The sequence below is a fragment of the Geotrypetes seraphini genome, chromosome 8 (genome assembly GCF_902459505.1).
Source record: "Geotrypetes seraphini chromosome 8, aGeoSer1.1, whole genome shotgun sequence".
Classification (NCBI taxonomy): Eukaryota; Metazoa; Chordata; class Amphibia; order Gymnophiona; family Dermophiidae; genus Geotrypetes; species Geotrypetes seraphini.
Window position 1 is genome coordinate 16,827,815 of NC_047091.1, and position 23,633 is coordinate 16,851,447.

Genomic DNA, 23,633 nt, shown 5'->3' on the forward strand with positions numbered 1-23,633 from the left:
TCTCCCTTTCTCTCTCTTTCTGTCTCTCTCTCTTTCTGTCTCTCTCCACTCTCTCTATGCCCTTCATGATCTTGTAAGTCTCTATCATATCCCCTCTAAGTCTCCTCTTCTCCAGGGAAAAGAGACCCAGTTTCTCCAATTTTTCTCTCTCTCCCTTTCTCTCTCTCTCTTTCTTTCTATCTCTCTCCCTTTCTCTCTCTCTCTCTCTTTCTCTCTCTATTTCTGTCTCTCTCCCTTTCTCTCTCTCTCTCTCTTTCTTTCTCTCTCCCTTTCTCTCTCTTTCTGTCTCTCTCCCTTTCTCTCTCTCTTTCTGTCCCTCTCCACTCTCTCTATGCCCTTCATGATCTTGTAAGTCTCTATCATATCCCCTCTAAGTCTCCTCTTCTCCAGGGAAAAGAGACCCAGTTTCTCCAATCTTTCTCTCTCTCCCTTTCTCTCTCTCTTTCTTTCTATCTCTCTCCCTCTCTTTCTCTATTTCTGTCTCTCTCCCTTTCTCTCTCTTTCTCTATTTTTTTCTCTTTCCCTTTCTCTCTCTTTCTGTCTCTCTCCCTTTCTCTCTCTCTTTCTGTCCCTCTCTACTCTCTCTATGCCCTTCATGATCTTGTAAGTCTCTATCATATCCCCTCTAAGTCTCCTCTTCTCCAGGGAAAAGAGACCCAGTTTCTTCAATCTCTCACTGTATGAAATTTGTAATTTTACTGTTTTGTACATTGCTTAGCATTTTGAATAAGTGATTAATCAAATTTATAATAAACTTGAAACTTATAATATAATAATAATAAACTTGATGATTTTTAAGGTTTGTCAGAGACCTCTGATAGTATAGCCAGAACCTAAGAAAGCTTGAAGAGTAGCCAAATCCTTGTCAACTAAGGGGGTCTTTTGTTAAGGCGTGCTAGCCAATTTAGTGCCCGCTAAATATTAGCGCCAGCTAATGCGTCCATAGAATATAATGGGCGTGTTAATATTTAGCGTTCGCTAAATCGGCTAGCGTGCCTTAGTAAAAGACCTCCTAAGTTGTTGGTTTTTTTTTTTAAAGTTTGGAGTCTGTAATCTATATTTCTCTTGTGAGCTAGCATCTCCTCTCAGGCCTCCATAGCTTTTCTCACATCTTTCAACTCTTAGTTACTAATACCCTCCACTTTCCTCTCTCATAAACTCCCATCCGTTTCTTTCCCATCTCGTCCATTTCTCTGTCTCGGCATCAGCTTTCACCCATGGTTATCCTTCCCACCAAAGAGCCTCCCTTTTCTTTTCCCCCACTATCTGCAGCCTTCACAGACATGAGGTAGGCATAGGACATCGTTAAGACTCAATGCTGTGAAAAGATTGTTGTACACTTCTCCCTCCGTATTTGCGATTCCAGCAATCGCGGTTTCGATTATTCACAGTTTTTAGCTTGCTGGCTCCTCCCCTCCAAATTACATCAGCTTGCATAAAGAAATCACTGATTCCAAGCGTTTACAGAGAAAAATCGCCAATTCCCGGCACTTTTTTCACCGTGTTTTGCCTCTCCTTCAGGAACAGGCCAGGTCACCCACCGTGTTATTCGCGGTTTCATCATATTCATCATGGTTTTTAATAGAAAACAGCGAATAACATATGAAAAAGTTATTCACGTTTTTTCTGTATTTGCGTATCTGTTTATCCCCTATCACAGCGAATACGGAGGGAGAAGTGTATGTAGAAGGGACACGAGTGCGGAAGATCTTCTAGAACCTCTTCTTGAGATTTTAATTCTCATAATGAAATCCTGCATATTTTCCTTTTTGTTTATATAAGATTGTAATATTAATTTGTACTTTATAATTCAGTAAACTACTTTACAGTTCCAGGAAAAGCAGTCAAATAATAATATAAAACAGAATAGTAATTCTGTGGCTTAAATCTTGCATACATGCTGACTTCCTTTAATTCTACTCTCACAGTGACCAAGCAAAACTACAACATCCAGTTAACTAACTCCCTTTCTTCCAACCCCCTCCATCTCTTTGCCAGGTTGAACTCCCCCCTCAAAGCAGCTCCTCCTCCTCTCTCCCCAGATGATGGCTGAATTAATCTATGACAAGGTTCATATGCTTGCCCTTGAATTTGCTGCAGTCACACCCTTCTCCCCTTTTCATCATCCATTCTCCTGACCTTCCAGTTCCCATCATCCTTTCTTCCTTCACCTAAACAACTCAGGTGGAACCTGCACATCCTTGCTTTCCTAACTCACCTCCCCTTGCCTGGTCCCACTCTCTTAGCCCTCCTTCAACTCCCACTGACTTTTCTTCCATCTCTGAAATCAGAAGTAACCGCCCAATCTCTGTCATCAGCCAAGCCTACTACATGCCCCTCTGACCCTATTCCCACCCCTCTTTTTAACCCCATTTCACATATTATTATCCCTGCTATCTGCTGTATCCTCAGCCTATCCATTTCCACTGCAACTGTTCCTGATGCCTTCAAACATGAAGTGGTTAGCCGCTTCTCAAAATCCCTCGCTAGACCCTTAGTGTCCCTCCATCGTCCCATCTCCCTTCTTCCGTTCCTATCCAAGCTACGATAGAGACTTACAAGATCATGAAGGGCATAGAGAGAGTAGAGAGGGACAGATTCTTCAAACTTTCGAAAAATAAGAGAACAAGAGGGCATTCGGAAAAGTTGAAAGGGGACAGATTCAAAACAAATGCTAGGAAGTTCTTCTTTACCCAACGTGTGGTGGACACCTGGAATGCGCTTCCAGAGGACGTTATAAGGCAGAGTACGGTACTGGGGTTCAAGAAAGGATTGGACAATTTCCTACTGGAAATGGGGATAGAGGGGTATAGATAGAAGATTACTGCACAGGTCCTGGACCTGTTGGGCCGCCGCGTGAGCGGACTGCTGGGCACGATGGACCTCGGGTCTGACCCAGCGGAGGCATTTCTTATGTACTTGGGTACACTGCCCTCGGTCACTGCCTCGACTTCCTTTCATCTCGACAGACTCTTGCTCCTCTACAATCTGGATTTCGCTCCCTACACTGCACAGAGTCTGCTCCTGGCCAGATCTAAGAGCTTTTACTCTAACCTCATCCTTCTTGACCTGTCTGCTGCTTTTGATACTGTTAATCACTGCTTACTCCTTGATACACTGTCCTCGGTTGGGTTCCGCAAATCTGTCCTCTTCTGGCTCGCCTCCTCCCTTTCCCATCACGCCTTTAGTGTGTGCGCTGGTGGGTCCTCCTCTGCTGCTATCCGGCTAGCGGTTGGTGTACCCCAGGGCTCTGTCTTAGGACCCCTCGTCTTGCTGCCCTGATCTCCTCCCAAGGCTTCCAGTATGGATGATTTCCAGATCTATCTCTCTACACCTGAGATTTCACCTAAAACCCAAGAAAAAGTCTCAGCCTGTCTGGTTGATATCGCTGCCTGGATGTCCTGCCGCCACCTGAAACTAAACATGTCCAAGACTGAAACTGTTCCTCTTTCCCCCTCTCCTTCAATCTCTGTAAATACTATCATTTCTGTCTCCTCTGCTTGTAATCTTCAACGCTGACCTCTCATTCTCTACCCACACCCAACAGACTGCTAAATTTGTACTTCTATCTCTACATCACCAAAATTTGCCCCTTCCTGTCTTGATCACACTAACGCAGCCCTTATCCGCATTCTCGTAACCCTACGCTTAGACTACTGCAATCTACTTCTAACCGATCTCCCACTGAACCACCTCTCCCCCCCCCCCCCCGCAACCTGTACAAAACTATGCTGCACAACTTATTTTGTGCCAACCTCATACACTCACCTCGTATCACCTCATTGGCTCCTTATCCGCATATAGTTCAAACTCCTATTACTAATCTACAAGTGTGTTTATTCTGCAGCCCCTCAGTATCTCTCATCTCTACTCGAAAGGGTCCAGAGAAGAGCGACTAAAATGGTTAAGGGGCTGGAGGAGTTGTCATACAGTGAGAGATGAGAGAAACTGGACCTCTTCTCCCTTGAAAAGAGGAGGCTGAGAGGGGACATGATCGAAACATTCAAGATACTGAAGGGAATAGACTTAGTAGATAAAGACAGGCTGTTCACCTCTCCAAGGTAGAGAGAACGAGAGGGCACTCTCTAAAATTAAAAGGGGATAGATTCCATAGAAACGTAAGGAAGTTCTTCTTCACCCAGAGAGTGGTAGAAAACCGGAACGCTCTTCCGGAGTCTGTCGTAGGAGAAAACATCCCTCCAAGGATTCAAGACAAAGTTAGACAAGTTCCTGCAAAACTGAAACGTATGCAGGTAGGGCTGGTCTCAGTTAGGGCACTGGTCTTTGACCTAGGGGCCACCAGGGGAGCGGACTGCTGGGTGCGATAGATCACTGGTCTGACCCAGCAGCAGCACTTCTTATACTCCCACAAGAACTCAGTTCCTCAGACTGCTTTTATTTGTATCCTTCTCCTCCACATCCAATGCCAGACTTTATTCCTTTCAGCTTGCTGCCTTATACGCCTGGAATAAACTACCTGAGTCCGTATCCCCCCTCCTTTCCCTTGTTCAAAGGTAGGTTGAAAATCAACCTTTTTGAGACAGCCTTCAACTCATGAGGGGGAGCTGTGCTGAAATGTTCTCAGCCCAACCAATCAACTTTCTAAACTGAGTGTTATTTGGCCACTGTAGCTGAAAAAGAGTGCTATCTTATTTCGTTAAATGCCAATATGCCCAAATTAAATTCTGTTTTGACATTGCTTCAGATCATTGAATGAACCATCTCTACGTCATTCGTGTCTTGGTTGGTCTGAGAACTTTCCAGCACCCTCTTGTAACCCTATTCCCCTCTGCCCTCGACAGCAGTATAACCTAACTGTAAACTCTACCCTGGCACCTTGTCCTGATTGTAAGCACACTTGAGCAGGACCTGTGCCCTTTGAGACTCCGTACAGTGCTGTGTACGACTGGTAGCGCTCTAGAAATAATTAATAATGGTAATTCCGATGGCATAAAGCAAACATTGATGGCAGTGCTTTCTCCTCTCCTGCTCTTCACAACTGGGAAATAGTTGAAGCTGTGGGTGAAAGGGATACCTTTCCCAGTTTGGAGCCTGCTCCCTAGGTTTCCTTAAGGAGAAGTAGCTTCATCCACTGCACCAGGCCACGCTCGAAGTAATATTTGGGGAAGAAAGGGTTAAGCATTACCCTGGACACTCTGCTTACAAGGCACCAGCACCCTGCTGTTGTCATTGTTCTAGGCAGTTCATCTGGCAGATGTTGGGTCCAAACAATCCTCCCGTTATTGTGTCTTTATTTGCAGGCTATTGTTAGGCTGCACCTGCTGGCTCTATGTAAAGGAAAAATCCCAAGGGCAGGGGGAACATAGGTGCCAACTACATTTAACATCATCGATATAGAGCCTTAAAGTCAATAACTCACAGACCTCAGCGGTGCAGCTTGCACGATTATTAAACTTTCAGCAGACAGCAGATCAGCACCAAAATCGTTACTGGGCTCATAAACTTTGCATAATGCTTTAAATATCTTTTTAATAGATTTAGAGTAAGAAAATACTCATCTTTTAGTCTACGCGGATGGGGGAGGTGTTCCGACATAGAACTATGTTCCCCGCTTCTACAAGCTGAAACCTGTAGACGCGGGGAACGTGAGCTTGCTATACTAAGGGGGATTTCCTCGATACAGCCTCTTTAGGGAAACATTGTTCTGTGTCGGAACACCTCCCCCATCCGCGTAGACTAAGATGAGTATTTTCCTACTCTAAATCTATTAAAAAGATATTTAAAGCATTATGAAAAGTTTATGAGACCAGTGACAATTTTGGAGCCAATATGCTGTCTGCTGAAAGTTTAATAACCATACAAGCTGCACCGCTGAGGTCTGTGAGTTATTGACTTTAAGGCTCTATATCTATGATGTGATTTTGCTATTGGCCTTATGGAAGGTATCTATAAAAAGTGTATAAGCCAGAAAATTGATTGTAACTACATTTAACTGCAGGGAGCAGCTTTGGAACTTTTTTTCACAGCAACCTCTTCTTCCTTTGATTGCAACCTCAATCTCCAGGGGCCCAGAGGCATTCAAGCCCTAGAGCAGTGTCTCGCAAACTTTGCGAGCTGGTATCATACTAAATTGGGGGGTCGCAGCTCGAGGGCATCGGGAAGTGCGTTGGCTTCGATGTGTGACGTCATGTCCATGCATGCGCGGAGGCACTCCAGACGGGCCCCGAGACGCCAGTGGGGAAGGGGGGGGTGGGGCTGAAAAGAAAAGGCACGGAGTGGAGGAGAGACACCAGTGCAGGCCGACTGCCTATGTGCCTCTCACCACGAGGCAGGTCCTGTAGGCAGCCAGCCGGCACCTCCCCTCCTCTAGGTGGCACAGTTTGCAATACACTACCCTAAAGAAATACCAATGCCTACCAAATTCTTTTGAGACCCACAGTCACTACTGCCTGGCTTAAAGGAAAAGAGGATGCATGCCACCTTAGGACTGTATTGGTTTTTTTCTCTCATGCTGTGAGCCGCTTAGAACCTCCCCAGCATGGCGGCATATAAATAAGTTATTATTATAACCTACGATAAGTAATACTTTTAGCGTGGAGAGGCTGGGAAAATGATGGTGGCATGTCTTCACCACTCTCAAAGAAATAAAGTAGCATCATGCTTGTTCTATCGGCCCTTTACTGCCAATTTCATCTAACTGACCTTCTGGTAGGCCGAGAGCCCCACTGTAATGAATAATGCATTACACTTTGTGAAAGTAAGCTTCACATTATAAAGACACTAGAGCCACTCAGGAAAGATGTAAGAAATGTCTTGAAATTATGTCTTTTTTGATTCTTTGTAATTAGAGGGGTTTATTTTGGAGAGAGCCTTTTGAACCGTAGGTTATAATAGGATGCAGCATTGAGGTGTGTGTGTGGACTTGAAATCATTTTGTGTTTTCTTGATTATTAACATTTTTTTTTATTTATTATGAAAATTGCTATATTTTTACTGTTCAAACAGAATAAAAAATAAAATAAACCCTCAGCAAAAAAAAAATATTTATTTTCAATTTTAAAAATATAGGGCTCCTTTTAGAAAGCCATGGTAGTGGCTCCTGCTATGGCAATGGTTCCAACGCACATAGGGATTAATTTAATGGGAGTCGGAGCAGTTGCTGAACGCAGCCACCAACACAGCTTTGTAAAAGGAGGAGATAGTACCTCAGCACTTACTCTCTCACCCCACTATACACCGATAAGTCATCTTCACCACTGCTTTCAATGGAGAGTCTGAAAAAGAGACATGATTAGATCCCAGCCTGATTTCATTTATAGTGAGGTCATGATTAATCACCAGGACAGTTTCCTGTTGCCTTGAACACAGAGAACTGTGTCATATAGAGCACTGCAGTATGAAATGTCCCCATTTAATATCCATAGGCACACTATATGCAAATGCTCTATATACTGCAATGAGGCATCCCATGATGCAACACTACATGGCCTGATATTCTACACCATGTACATGACTACATCCAGAAGCTGTAGGGATACAACATGCTATGAGGCAAATGAGAAACTTTTGTCCTGAAGTCTTTGTCCAGTGCCCTCCTCCTACGATCCACAAAGTGTTGCAACTACATCACAGATGAGGCCCTCTGGGCAGGATGCAGCTCTGATTCCACAGAATTGCAGCTGGGGCTCCCAAGAACAGATCAGCCTTTGGGGGTTCGGGGCTTGCGCTGATTGAGCCCGATGTACTTGAGAGGGGTGTATCCAGGTTTGACGATGATTTCTGTTGCAAGGTAGGGCTGAAGAACCTTCGGGACCTGTACACTCCCATCCTGTGAAGAGAACAGCACAGATAGCACTCCAAGAGCCAGGAGATAGCTTGGTACAGAGAAGAGAATGACACGGGGACAAATTTTTCACCGTTCTAATCCTGTCCCTGCCCCATTTCTGCAAGCTCCATCCTCATCTGCACAAGCCTTAAACATTTTAAAACCATAAGTGTTTGAGGCTTGTGCGGTTAAGGCAGAGCTTACAGGAATAGGACAGGGACAAAACTCAAGGGGATGGGACAATTGAGTTCCTGCAGGGACAGGGACAAATTTGTCCCCGTGTCATTCTCTAGTACAGAGCCAGGGCTTGTGGCTCGCTGACAGAGCCAGTGAAAACCATTCTGGTCGATAAGAACATGTCATTTAAGAGTCCAGTACATGGAGGAAGTGTCCCAAAAGACAGCAAAGTACCGTATTTTCACTCATATACCGCGCACCCGTGTAAAACGCGCACACGGGTTTAGCGCGCGGGAAACTGTAATTTATGTAAATAAATTTTTATATGGCGCGCACACCCGTATACCGCGCATGCCGCCCCGACTCTCCCGTCGTCGCCCGACTCTCCTCTCGCCCGCCCCGACTCTCCTCTCCCCCTTGAAGTCCTGTCCCCACCCTAAAAGCCTGATGCCCCCCCCCCGAAGTCCAATTCACCCCCCCCTTGCAGGACCGCTCGTCCCCCCACCCCGAAGGACCGCTCGCACTCGCACCCCCATCCTGAAGGACCGCTCGCACCCCCATAGCCTCCCACCCCCCCCATCATGGAGAAGCTGCCTACCATTGTCCTGCTGCTTCCTCTGCTGGCGGTCCCGCCCCTTCTCTGAGCCCTGCGTCTGCGCTGCTTCCTCTTCCGGCGGTCCCACCCTTTCTCTGACGTCAGAGAAAGGGCGGGACCGCCGGAAGAGGAAGCAGCGCAGATGCAGGGCTCAGAGAAGGGGCAGGACCGCCGGCAGAGGAAGCAGCAGGACAACGGTAGGCAGCTTCTCCATGATGGGGGGGGGGGGGAACTATGTAAAAAAAAATTTGTACAACGCGCTCACGAATAAAACGCGCATGGTTATACTCGGTTTGTAAAATCGTGTATAACGCGCGCGTTATATGCGTGAAAATACGGTAAGTGAGAACATAAGACTCTTTTTCTGGTAATGCTTTTGAACAGTTCTTCCTTTCACAAACCAACAAAAATTTCTCCCCTCACCCCCTCAATTCTTATCCCAACACCACCTTCTCCTTCCAGATCCTTTTCCATGAATCAGCTTTACCCATTCTTCTCCTGCATCAATTTTTCTTGATGCAAGCTCTTCACCCTCAGCCTCTAATTCTCCCTAATGCAGGGATTCATAACCCAGCCAGGTTTCCAGGATACCCACAATTAATATACACGAGATAATGCTTGCAAATATATCTGCTCTAACATGATGTAATTCTTTCATGCCCTTATGCACTAGCCCTGGTTAGCGCAACTTTCTCTTCCATCCCACTCCCCCAGTTCTCCATGGTGTGACTTCATCTTCCAACCACATTTCATATCCTAACTACCCCAAGGATGACCACCTTCTTTGCACCCCTTCACAGACCAGTTCACTGTAGATCCAGCTGCCCCATGCATCCAGTCTGTTCAGTGGAACTTCTCCCCCATTCCTTTCAAGTACATAAACACACCTTGCAATTGCAACGCTTCTTTTAACTCATCACCTAAGACCGAAGAATGATACTGGAGTATCCTATGCACCTGGTGCCTTCAGCATTAACCATGGGAGGGGTGATTACAAACCTTTAGCTGGTAGGATTCCAGGATGGCGATTAGCATACGAGGGACAGCACAGGCTGTTCCGTTCACCTGGTACAGAATCAGAGACAGATTTAGGACTTAGAACAGACATACTTTGTACATTTGCCCCTCCCATATTCTGATCATGAGAAAACAGTCCCGTAACTTGACACCGGTTCCCTGCATTTTATGCTAAGGGGGAGTTGGGGGGGTCTGGTTGGGAGTGGTACCATCAGATCTACTTATCTCAGAGCAGTCTTTGACCAAGACTCACCGTGTGTGTGTATTTGAGTTCTCCCAAAGAATTATGGTACATTATATGCAGCCGCCTGCTCTGATAATCCGTACAGTTTGATGCGCTGGAAATCTAGATAGAAAAAGAAAATGCTACCAAGTGTTCTGTGTACGTATCGGATTAGCATGTTAACAGATAGTGCACGCTGCCTTCCCACCAAGGCTAGTTTAGGAATGAGGAACACACACCTCACCATACATGCCCCTTCCAGGCATCCAGGCCTCAATGTCATACTTCCTGTAAGCAGGTAATCCCAACTCTTCTGTTGGCATATCCAGAACCCTGCACATAGACAATTGGATGAGTTAATGACAAGAGATATTTACTGATTCATTCAATTTTCTATACCGTTGTCCCAGGGGAGCTCAAAACAGTATACATGAATTTATTCAGATACTCAAGCATTTTTCCTTGTCTGTGCCGGTGGGCTCACAATCTAACTAATATACTTGGGGCAATGGGGGGATTAAGTGACTTGCCCAGGGTCACAAGGAGCAGCGTGAGTTTGAACCCACAACCTCAGTGTGCTGAGGCTGTAGCTTTAACCATTGCGCCACTCTAGAAATCAAAATGTAGCAAAGTGAACCAAGTATAGGACAATGAAGCCATTGTGACATCACTGATGAAGTTGGCTCTTAGGTATTGGTGGAATGAGGCATTATGATGTCACAATACCAGCTCTGGTTATCAGAGGCTGAAACTCTTCACATTTAAGAAACATAGAAAAATGACGGCAGAAAAGGGCCTCGGCCCATCCAGTCTGCCCACACTAATGACCCACCCCCTAACTACCTCCATGAAGAGATCCTACATGCCAATCCCATCTTTTCTGTACCGTGAGCTCACTATCTATCTAATGTACCTGGGGCAATGAGGGGATTAAGTAACTTGCCCAGAGTCACAAAGATCAGCGTGGGTTTGAACCCACAACCTCAGGGTGCTGAGGCTGTAGCTTTAACCACTGCGCCACACTCTCAATGTGCCGTATCCCCTGGTTTTCCAATGCTCACTTGTAGTGCAGTCCCAGGTCAGAGAAGATCTCTTTCTGTATTTCAAGGAATTCAGAGAGCAGATCCTGACTTTCCATCCCAGTATCATTTGCTGTGACCCCGAACATTTCAACCTAGGAACACAGAGGGATCAGAAAAAAGATAATGTCAAAACAAAACATAAAGCGCAAAAAAAACATAGAAGGCGACCTGTGGTACTCAGTATCTTCATTGTAGTAAGGACTCGACGTGTACGTGTTCAGGCCATAAGGCCTGCCTCAGGAGTCTACAAACATATTAAAAAATCAGCACTTAATATGAAACTTGAATTGAAAACTTAAATATGGTGGAGAGTAAAACTGTGACTGAGTTCAAAGAAGCGTGGGATGAACACAGAAGATTTAGAATCAGAAAATAATATTAAATATTGAACTAGGCCAGTTACTGGGCAGACTTGTACGGTCTGTGTCTGTGTATGGCCGTTTGGTGGAGGATGGGCAGGGGAGGGCTTCAATGGCTGGGAGGGTGTAGATGGGCTGGAGTAAGTTTTAATAGAGATTTTGGCAGTTGGAACCCAAGCACAGTACAGGGTAAAGCTTTGGATTCTTGCCCAGAAATAGCTAAGAAGAAAAAATTTAAAAAAATAAAAAAAAAATTTTAATTGAATCAGGTTGGGCAGACTGGATGGACCATTCGGGTCTTTATCTGCCGTCATCTACTATATTACTATGTTAAATAGGAACAGAAAGAATAATAACAGCCTAAAATGTCAAAACAAAACTTATCAATGGCTATGAGTTCATTTATAATGAGTAGGATGGTGATTAGATGGAAACTCCAGTGGTAGGGACGTGAGGCCAATGCCAGATGGACTTCCACAGTCTGTGCTGAGGCTGTGGGTTCAAATCCCTCAATGCTCCTTGTGACCCTGGTAAATCACTTAATCCCCTCATTGTCCCAGGTATATAAGAAATATATAAGAAATGCAAATAAATGTTATGTTATATAGGACATAGTCCGTAAACTTCCTTAGTTAGGTTCAAGGCGGAATGCAAAAATCTTAAATTACCGAGCAACAGCAGGGAATTACATTTATATATTTTGCCTAACATCAGAAATTTTCACATAAATAGGCTTTCAACAGTTTTCTAAATATAAAATAACTATCTGAAGCCCAAAATTGCTACAGGAAAACTGTTCCATACTTATAATCACATTTATATCATATTCTATGAGCGAAGGTGAAAAACATCTGAAGTGGGGGAGGAGAAAGCATCTTAAAGTGAATCTTGGCAAGTAAAATGTTATTAATACTATTGAACTATTGGTTTAATCGTGAATTGTTAATGAACGTGACTACTGGGCAGACTGGACGAAGCGTGCAACTCCATTGGCCATCATTGGCTATGTTAGCAGGTAATTTTTGCCACTTTTGCTGGATTATGGTCCCAGGAGGGCCTGGTATCCACAAGGAACCTGGCTTTTGCAGCCTGTTTTACAAATCCGCGCAGCAACAGCCCCAAAGCCCTTTAAATCTCTATGGGCTTCGGGGCCGTTACTGCGCGGCTTTGTAACACAGGCCCTTGGTTTCATGGGTCCCCGCTGCAGGTGCTAAGCTGAGGTCTTATAAAAAAGTTTGGCTTCTCCATCAAGATAGATAGTACTAGATCCAATAGATGCTGGCATTGTAGAATAGAAGTAGGGACGTTAGATCATTTAATTTTTTTCTGTCCCTGTGTAAATGCCTTTTGGAATTTAATTTGGCCCCAAATTAATAAGTTACTAGAAAATCATGTAGGACTCTCATATGATACCATATTATTTGGTACTGCAATGAGAACTCAGAGTCCGATTTCAGCAAATAATAATAAACTACTATTAATATTGACAGGGGTCGCCATACAACAAATCACTCAAAATTGGAAGGATTATACCAAATTAAATTATACATTCTGGTGGAACTCTGTCTGTCATATATACAAAATGGAAAAAGTGTTAGCGTTACAACAAGGGAATCTTCACAATTTTAAGAAAATTTGGGAACCATTGACTAATTATTCTAATGATCAGATTTCTTAGCACATTGGTAGTAGGTATATAGGGATGGGTTGGGATTTGTATACTTTTTGGAATTAGGAATTGGGAAAAAGGGGAGGGATTTATCATTTATGATATGATGTATTGATTGTAGTTACAAATGTCATGTAATAATTAATTATATTATGTATGATTCAATTGCTGTAAGAATGAAAAATTAATAAATAAAATTAAAAAAAAAAAGACTTGGTCAAATCCTTATACAATGTTAAGAGCAATTTGGACTACGCAAGTCTCTGCAAGGCTTCTTTATGCATCTTATTAATCTAATCTAATCTTTGGTTTATATACCGGGTCATCTCCCAGTGGAGCTCAACTCGGTTCACATATAATTAAGACTAGAGTACATAGCAGAAAGAACTAATTAAAAACTAAAGTACATAAGAAAATAACTATAATATTATCTTTTCATTGAGGCTGTAGTTAAACCATTTAAAAATTGCGAGAACAACAAAGTTTTCAGAAATTTACGAAATAATTGCAACTGGCCTAAAAGCCTAATGGAGTCGGGAAGTTCATTCTAGATCTCTACAAACTTGAAAACAAAAGATCGACTGAGCTTCCCAGCAGATTTAATTCCCTTAAAGGAAGGGAAGGCTAACTTATATCTTTGTGTGTCTTTCAAATGGCAAAGTCTAAGGGCAGGGGTCTCAAAGTCCCTCCTTGAGGGCCGCAATCCAGTCGGGTTTTCAGGATTTCCCCCATGAATATGCATGAGATCTATGTGCGTGCACTGCTTTCAATGCATATTCATTGGGGAAATCCTGAAAACCCGACTGGATTGCGGCCCTCAAGGAGGGACTTTGAGATCCCAGGTCTAAGGGTATTCCAACATAAGGGGACAAAAGGATCAAATATTCCATAGAGAAGCTTGAAGATTATGCATGCGCATTTAAACTGGATCCTAAAGCAAACTGGGAGCCAGTGAAACTTTATCAACAAAGGAGAAACATGATCATACTAGGTACTGTTTTGTTTTATTTAATTTATTTATGCATTTACACAAGGTAAGGAAAATGAAACATCATCCTTTACAGCATTGAAAAAGAAAAAAACACCCCTTTACAGGTATTATTACAAAGTAAATTCCAACAAGCCCACATTTACGAGAGGAGGGTTCATCATATTTATACAGTCACAACTTACTTTAATACCTGAAAATTTAAAAAGAAATGGATATTAAAATTATGTCTTTAAATGTTAACGGTCTAAATCATATGATAAAAAGGAAAAAAGCACTATCATTTTTAAAAAGGCAAGATGCAGATATATGCCTTATACAAGAGACCCACCTCTCACATATAGAATCTAGTAAGCTAGAAGGAGGCTGGGTCAAACAGTGTTTTTTCTCACCAGCTATAGGGAAAAAAGCAGGTGTTGCTATTTTAATTAATAAAAAATGCTCTGCCTCATTTAAACTAAAAGCTTCAGATATTCATGGAAGATAGATAATGGTGGAAATGAATATGGGAAATACTACCATGACGTTAATCAATATATACGCCCCTAATTCGAACCAAAATGAATTCTTTAAAACTCTTCAACAACTGATCATACCACTGGCTACTTCAAATCTTATAGTAGCAGGGGACTTCAATGCTGTAATGGATCCTTTATTAGATAAAAACCCAAGTAGAGTTATGAAATCTATGGGACTAGATAATTTGATTCAATCTTGTGATTTAATAGATATATGGAGAATACTTCATTTTGATGGTCGGGAATTTTCTTTCTGTTCTCATGTTCACAATTCCTTTTCAAGAATAGATTATATCTTTACTTCAAATCATCTTGCACATCAAGTGACACAAGCAGCCATTGATCCAATTATTCTATCTGACCATGGTGGAGTGTGGATCAAAATTAAAACTACAGATCAAAATAATAACAGACCAATTTGGAAAATGGATAATACACTGTTGGTTGACCAAAACTTTTGTGAAAATCTCCTAACAAAAATGAAAGAATTTTTTCAAATAAATGATAATGATGATATTAACAGAGAAATTTTATGGGATGCTTTTAAGGCATCAATTAGAGGACAAATAATTTCTTATTCGGCTTTTCTAAAAAAACAAATTAAAAAACAATTTTTAATCTTAGAAAAAGAGATTAAAAATTTAGAATCAAAACTTATAGAAAAATGGGAATATTCTATTCAACAAGAATTATTAAAATTAAAAGGTAAATATAATGAGATCTCATCTAAGATGATTAGGAAAGATTTATTTTCTCAACAAACATTGTATTATGGTAATTCAAACAAATCAGGAAGAATATTGGCAAATTATCTTAAAGCGAAAAAAAGAAAAACAAAATTAATAGCAATAAAAGATGAAAATGGAAATACATATACACAAATTGAACCTATTTTAAAACAATTCTTAAAATTTTATAAATCTCTTTATTCTTCCGAAAATTATCTAAATAAAGAAAAAGATGGTTTTGAATTTTTAAAAATGTTAGAGGGTCCAAAAATTCCTGAACATATAAAACGAAGTTTGGAAGAACCAATATCACTAAAAGAATTAGGAACAGCTTTGAAGTCCCTTAGAGTTGGATCCGCTCCAGGTGGTGATGGATATACAGTGGAATTTTATAAAACATTTCAAAATTTTTTATTACCCTATTTATTAAATCTTTATCAATATCAGCTCAATAAAGGTTGTATTAAAGGCACTATAGCAGAATCTTTGACTATTGTTTTGCCAAAGTCCAATAAAGATCCCACTTTGGTCTCAAACTATAGACCAATATCTTTAATAAATGTAGATGGAAAATTATTAGCAAAAATACTTGCGCTAAGATTAGCTAAAGCTCTCCCCCATATAATAGGTATGCATCAAACAGGATTCGTTGCTCAAAGACATTCATCTCACAATACCAGATTAACATTCCATATGTTATATTTAACAAAGAAAATGAATGAACCTACTTTTGCAATTTCATTAGATGCAGAAAAGGCCTTTGATAGAGTAGAATGGCCTTTTATGTATCAAGCAATGGAATGGTTTGGTATAGGTTCTGGATTTATACAAATGATACAAACAATGTATAGCTCCCCCTCTGCTAGACTATATATTAATAATACTTTTTCAGAAAAATTTAATCTACAGAGAGGAGTTAGACAAGGATGTCCCTTATCCCCTTTGCTGTTTGATATTGTTTTAGAACCCTTAATATTAGCCATCCAACAAGCTAAGGAGATACAGGGTATACCTCATTCAGATAAGGAATATAAGATATCTGCTTATGCAGATGATTTATTACTATATCTGAAGAATCCAGAATCCACCATTCCACATCTACTTGAATTGATTGAGAAATTTGGAAATTTTTCAGGATATAAAATTAATTGGAATAAATCAGAGATTCTTCCACTAAATATACATTGTACAAAAGGTTTATTTAAAACATTCCCTTTTGTTTGGAAGGAAGAATATATTAAATATCTTGGAATTTTGATAACAAAAACAGTAGATGAAACAATGAAAATTAATGAAAAATGCTTATTACAAAAAATAATAGAAATGTGTGAGCAATGGAATCCTTTGCATTTATCTTGGTGGGGAAGAGTACAAACTGTAAAAATGATGATTTTACCGGTAGTATGTTACCAAATGGGGATGATACCAGTTTTTTTTCAAGATTCGTTTTATACAAAAATAAATAGGACTTTGACAAAATTTATATGGCTTAATAAAAAACCAAGAATTGCTCTAGCGTCATTACAAAGACCAATTAAGGAGGGAGGGGTAAATTTTCCCAACTTTTATAGGTATCATCAAGCCTATATCTTACGTCATGGTATGTATTGGATCCTCCCAGAACCCACAGATAATATTCCAGACTGGTTTTGGCTAGAATGGAGGCTTATGTTTCCATTACGTCTTAATCATGTAATTAGTATCAAAATGCCAAGGTTATACAAAGATCATAAAATCTTTATGGATACCTGGAAAACTCTAAAATACATAAGTAATCTTACTCAAATTCCAATTAGTAAATCAACCAACCAAACTATATGGCTAAACCCCAAGATCAAAATTGGCGGTTTTAAAGTCATCTGGAAACATTGGATGATAGCAGGCATTCGCACTTTGGATGATGTAATTAAAAATGATAAATTGCTGGAGTTTTCACAATTGCAACAAAAATTTGGTCTCAATAAAACACAATATTTTAAATGGTTGCAATTGAAGCAATCTATTCAGAAAGGGTTCCCTGAATGGAAAGATCTTGCTAAATATCACAGTTTGGAATTCTTATGTCTCCAGATGGACTCAATAGGTCACAAAGCCGCACAGTGGTATAAATTAATATCCGGATATATAAATAAAAAACCAAAAAATGGTCTTAGAGACATTTGGAGCATTGAGATAAAACACCAAATTAGTGCATCTCAATGGCCACGACTTTGGTCTTGGAGGCTAAAATGTACGGTGTCAGCATCTATGAGACAAACTTGGTTTTTTCTTCTTCATAGAGCTTTTTGGACCCCTACTCGTTTACAAAAAATAGATAGTTCAAGATCTAATAGATGCTGGCACTGTCATATTGAAATTGGGACATTAGATCATCTTTTATTCTTTTGTCCATTTATCCTATCATTCTGGAAATCAATTTGGCCCCAAATTAACAGAATGTTAGAAAATCCAGTAGCCTTGACATATGATACTATATTATTTGGAACAACTATGAGAGCAAAAAGCCAAATTTCATCCAGTAATAACAAACTTTTATTTATTTTAACTGGAATTGCAATACAACAAATTACATTCAACTGGAAACAACATGATAGATTGAATTATATGTTCTGGTGGAATTCGGTATGCCACATATATAAAATGGAACTCGCTATTGCAACACACAAAGGATACATGAATAAATTTAAAAAAATATGGGGACCATTAACCGATTTTTGTAAAGAAGGATAATTTTTCCTATAAATAAAACTTGGAAATTTCTGAAGACCGTTAACATAATTTCTCTAATGAACTTTTCCCATGATAAGATAATTGTAAAGAAGGGAATGGGGTGGGCTTTTCAATTTTGAATATTACATACTAAATTAATATTTAAAGAATGTACAATAAAATTGATTTATGTATTATTGGTTGGGAAGGAGGGTGGGACAGGGGATTATTATATTAATGTTAAACTTGATATTAATATATGAGTTAGTCAAGTGTGTATTTAAGTTTCTATTGAGTTTATTTGTAACACTTGTTGTAACACAAAAAAATGAATAAAGATTTAAAACAGTCACAACTTAGGAAAATTTATAGGATAAAACATGTTAATTATTTGGGTACAAAAGAAAAAATCTATCTCCTTTTACATAAATCAGAATATAACTCAAAACGCTATTTCTCATTAGCTTCAAGAAATTGTTCCAACTGAATTGAATCCCCAAAAATATATTCTTTACTCTGAATGGGAATTTCAGAAAAATTGTGGCACCAATCTCCACAGCTCGAGATTTTAAAGCCAAAAAAGGATTTCTCCTGAGCTGTGTAGATCGGGCCACATTCGGAAATATCAGAACTTTATCACCACAAAATTTTGCCTGTTTATTTCTAAAATACATCCTCATGATTAAAGCTCTGTCAGATTGTTTTCTTTTAAATTGTACTTCATCTCGGGTTTCTACGATGAGACAGAATAAAATAAACAAACAAAAAAAATCCTACCCAAAATACAAACTGCAGGAAGGGAAGAAAATACAGAAAGAGACAAGAGCATCTTACACTGTACCTCAGCCTCTGGAAGGAGGTGAAAATTGGGCTACAGTCATTGAAATAGAAATTTTGATTTAAACGCAATATCAAGTATTTTCAATGCGTATAATAATAATAATTTTGGGGGGACAAATAAAACAGTTTAAAACCATATACATACAATTTTATCCATAGTTACATTAAAGATACGTAAAGAATTAGAGGTTAAATTACATTTGATTTAAAATAAACAATTAAAATAGAATAACAATTAGGGAAGAACAATTTTTATGAAGACTTAGTCTAAGAGTCATATGGAGAGACACAAATGAAAAAGAAACTGGAGTCTAGAGCAGACATGGGCCGGAATCCAGTCGGGTTTTCAGGATTTCCCCAATGAATATGCAGGAGATCTATTTGCATGCACTGCTTTCAATGCATATTCACTGGGGAAATCCTGAAAACCCGACTGGATTCCGGACCTCGAGGACCGGAGCTGCTGATGTCTGGTCTAGAGTCAGGGAGAGAACGTGTTATTGCTATTCCTTCGCACACCTTAGTTGTGTAGAAGGAGGGAGGGGAGATCGTTCTTGAGCTTTCCATTTTTGAAACCCCTGTCCCCCCCCCCCTTTGCTTTCTTATCACCTACCTTAGTGAAGTGATGTACCCTGTAGAGCCCCCATGTTTCATGGTTATTATCAGTCTCGGCTCTGAAGCAGGTACTGCAGCAAACAGTCCTGGTATGTGGAAACATGAAAATCAAGAACATGGTCAGTATAAACCCCCTGAAGGAGAGGAGAAGAGAGGGCATTGGAGGAGGGAGTGGCCAAGCAAGGGAATGAACTGCGAGGGGATCTACAAGGATCTATCCTTTCTCCACTTCTATTCAATCTGTTTCTAAGCCCGATAGCTACTCTTATTCAATTCACTGGTTTTTCCTTTCATTTCTATGCAGATGATTATACTAATCCTCTTTCCCACAAATTTAAACTCTTCTTCACTTAAACCCCAAGACTTGTCTCATTTTAGTTTTGGTTTAGCTAGCATCGCACAAATGTGTTCTTAATGCAGAAAAACAACCAGTTGTGTGCTGGTTTACTGGAAGACTCTCGGCTCCACAGTTTGACCTCAATCTTTTCAATTCTAATATTAAACCTGTTAATTCATTTCGTTATCTAGGAGTTATATTTGACTCCCAGTTACAAATCAGATAGCCTCCTAAACTAAACTAAACTAAACCTTAAGTTTATATACCGCATCATCTCCACAGAAGTGGAGCTCGACACAAGAACTTAAAATATAAGAAGAGAAGGGAAAGGTTTACAAGAGCTTATATATAGAAGGGAAGAGTTACATTTTAGAGAAGAGCCAAGTTTTCAGTTGCTTGCAGAATAGTTGGAGAGAGCCCAGGTTCCGCAACGGGATAGTAAGGTCGTTCCAAAGACCTGTGATTTTGAAGAGAAGGGATTTTCCCAGTTTACCTGCATAGAGAATACCGTGTAGGGAGGGGAAGGATAGTTTTTATCTTTGGGCGGGTCTGGTGGAGTCAGGACTCGAGGAGTTAAAGGATAATGGGATTAGAGGAGGAAGAATGCCGTGAATGATCTTAAAAGCCAGGCAGGAGCATTTGAAATGGATTCTGGAAATCACTGGGAGCCAGTGAAGGTTGGCCAGGAGTGGGGAGACATGATCAGACTTGCGTTTTGCAAAGATCAACTTGGCTGCAGTATTCTGAATTAACTGGAGTCTTTGAAGACTTTTTTTTGTTAGGCTTTTTCCTATTACGACAGCTTTGTCGGAACGGTGTTATTTTGACAAAGACACTTTCCATTAACTCATTCTCTCCCTGATTACCACCAGACTAGACTACTGTAATACTATCTACCTAGAATGTTCTCAGATGCAAAAAAAGAAATTACAAATCAGTGAAAAACACAACTATTAACTTGCTTTGTCACACCAAACGTTAAGATCATGTCTCTCCACTTTTTCAAAAATACCACTGTTTTCCAATAGAACACTATTACTACTACTACTTATCATTTCCATAATGTTGCAAGGCATATGCAGCGTTGTACATTTAACATACAATAGACCAGGGGTGTCCAACCTACGGCCCGAGGGCCACATACGGCCCAGTGAAGTATTTTGTGCGGCCCCGATCAAGGACGATGCAGTGTTTTCCTCTGCTGCCCCTGGGTGTTTACCATCTTGGCGGCTCCCTCCTCTGTCTTGCTGCAGAGTTTAGCCCCAGAAACATTTTTTTCAACCAATGCGGCCCAGTGAAGCCAAAAGGTTGGACACCCCTGCAATAGACAGTCCTTGCTCAGAAAAGCTAACAATCTTATTTGACCGACAGAACATCTCAGGGTTGGGGAGATTATGGTAGAGGAAATGATACAGTGGGTCTAGGTATCTTACAGCAGTGAGTGGGAGTTAAGAGTTGAAAGCAGTTACAAAAAATGTGGATACTGCTAGGGATGGAGCATGATGTATTGATTCAGGCAGCCTGTTCCAGGCATATGGTGCGGCAAGAAAGAAGGGACGGAGTCTGCATTTGGCAGTGGAGGAGAAGGGTACAGATAAGAGGAGCTTGCCTGATGAACAGAGTTCACGGGGAGGAGCACAGGGGGAGATAAGTGAAGAGAGATATTGGGGGGCTTCAGAGTGAGTACAGATACATATCACAAAACAGCAACAGAATGTTTGTGGGGGGAGGAGTTCAGATGGGCTTTGAAAACCTAGCTGGTTTAAGTTTTTAGCTGCAGTGCAGCAGAAACTCATAGTCAGTCCTCATGCTGTGATTCAAGGCCTCAAATTGGGAAAACTTCTACCTAGAAGCTATGAAGGTGGTCCCTTATACTTTTGGATACAATGATGCTGATTAAAGACTTACGTATTTGTGACATTTTTACGGGCTCTTTGTGCTAATCATTATGTTTAAACTACGTGTTGTACTTATATACACCTTGTAAAACTGTTGAGACTTAAATTAGGATGTTGTATACTTGAAAAGAAAGGTCTATTTACCTGACAGGAAGATCTTCTAGTGTCACTGCATGATCCATGAAATAACCTGGAAAAAGAGAGACCTGTGAGAGAGATGAGCCTCCCCAAGGACCATGAACAAACAAGCTGAGGACCAAAGATGAGACAGATGTGAGCTATCTAGCAGTCAGAGGATGAAGCAAGAGAGACATAGTAGGGTGCTAGAGGCTAAGATATACATTACGTTTACAGTGGAGGGCAACCAAAAACAAATCTGCACTCAAAATTCGCCACTCAGTTTTGGCTGAAATTGAAGCCAACACTGGCTGCTACTGCCCCAAATTGGTGTTATGGCCTGGCTACCTCACACTACTCCCCAACAGGGCTGCCATGACCTCCAGAAGCAGCAGCTATTTTGAAGCCAGCATGCTCAGGAGCGACTGGAGATATTCCTGCCCCGACAACATCAAAACCAAAATTCAGTCAGCCTCTATTTTATAGGTTCAGATATTCCTACCTGCGATACCAAGCTCCGCTGTGCCTGTCAAAAAAAAGTCCTGAAAGCGGGATGGGTCCAGACTGTAGACCTGTGAGGAAATGGAATTGGGCCGCAAGCCACACCCTTCCTAAGTATGGCAAAAAAGACACAACACATTAATATCAGGATGCTAGTAAATAAACATGTACCCTGTGCCACTTTCCAGGTCTACCAGCTCTGATCTAGCAAAAGGAAAAAAAAATGACTCAATATGGAAGTAGATAGTACAGAATGTATGAGAGGCAGCCAGAGAAGTCTCAGTCACAGGCATCCAATACCCTTCACACGTCCACACTTCCATGTTTGGAATGGCTACCTCAGCATTTATTAACCAAAGCCAAAAATAGCAATCCAAATTACACAAAATACAAAAGAACAAAAATAAAACTGCTTCACTGAAATACAAAATATTATATCATCATCGATAAATTTAAAAAGCATTAAAACAAACATATCTTTAAGAACCATATGTAATAGGGAAGCCTTTTGAAACTGAGTGCATAAAATTCAAATACTATATTTCCATATATGTTGTTAATCTCTGTGTGCTCTGAGTTTTCTCTTTTAAGTGTGACCTTTGTGCCTCAGATGCAGCCTTTGGGCAAAACAGGGCCATAATGGGCCACTGGTCTGACCCAGAATGGCTATTCTTATATTCTTAAATATATGTAATTTTTAAGATTTTAAAATTATTTATAACTATGTAATACTAAACATTTCAACTCAATGATTTATTTTGTATTATTATTATTTTGTAATTTGTATTCTTGTTTTTTGGGTTTGTCTGATTTTTGCAGGAATTTATTTACCTTGTATTTTTGGTTCCTCGATCAATCTAGCCCAGTGGTCTCCAACTCAAACCCTTTGCAGGGCCACATTTTGGATTTGTGGGTACTTGGAGGGCCTCAGAAATAAATAGTTAATGTCTTATTAAAGAAATGACAATTTTGCATGAGGTAAAACTCTTTATAGTTTATAAATCTTTCCTTTTGGTTAAGTCTTAATAATAATATTGCCATTTATAGCTAAAGAAACATATGATCAAGAAACTGTTTTATTTTACTTTTGTGGTGATGATAAACAGACCGAGGGCCTCAAAATAGGACCTGGTGGGCCGCATGTGGCCCCCGGGCCGCGAGTTTCAGATCACTGATCTAGCGCCATGCTCTGTTCTCTCTAGTTAAAGGGCCCTTCTACTACAGTGCATTAAGTTTGGGGTTTAAGGCACTATAATATGGAAATTTTATCACGCAGCAAGCCCAAAACCAATGCTGCACCAAAAGAGAGGATTCCTACTATTTTCCTTTTTAGTGCAGGCTGTTCATTACATTCAGGTTAATCCCAGTTAACGCACAAGCACTTAGGCCCTGATTCTATAAACAGCTCCTAAATCGGTCCGTGCTGTTCATTCAGAGTTAAGCGCAACTTGTAGAATCACGCCTAGCAGCGCCT

General features: G+C 40.6%; 1 protein-coding gene across 2 annotated transcripts in view; it reads right to left on the reverse strand.

The window, feature by feature from the left end:
• Nucleotides 1-6,985: 6,985 nt before the first annotated feature.
• SARS2 (seryl-tRNA synthetase 2, mitochondrial) overlaps nt 6,986-23,633 on the reverse strand; it is a 35,047-nt gene continuing 18,399 nt past the window's right edge. For both annotated transcript variants that reach the window (XM_033954249.1, XM_033954250.1), the window contains exons 9-16: nt 22,161-22,269; nt 21,686-21,731; nt 19,305-19,392; nt 10,860-10,972; nt 10,038-10,131; nt 9,829-9,921; nt 9,558-9,623; nt 6,986-7,789 (exon numbers count right to left, since the gene is read on the reverse strand). In XM_033954249.1, the coding sequence (XP_033810140.1) occupies nt 7,661-7,789; nt 9,558-9,623; nt 9,829-9,921; nt 10,038-10,131; nt 10,860-10,972; nt 19,305-19,392; nt 21,686-21,731; nt 22,161-22,269 (738 nt within the window). In that variant the 3' untranslated portion in view covers nt 6,986-7,660. The remainder of the gene's footprint in view (nt 7,790-9,557; nt 9,624-9,828; nt 9,922-10,037; nt 10,132-10,859; nt 10,973-19,304; nt 19,393-21,685; nt 21,732-22,160; nt 22,270-23,633) is intronic.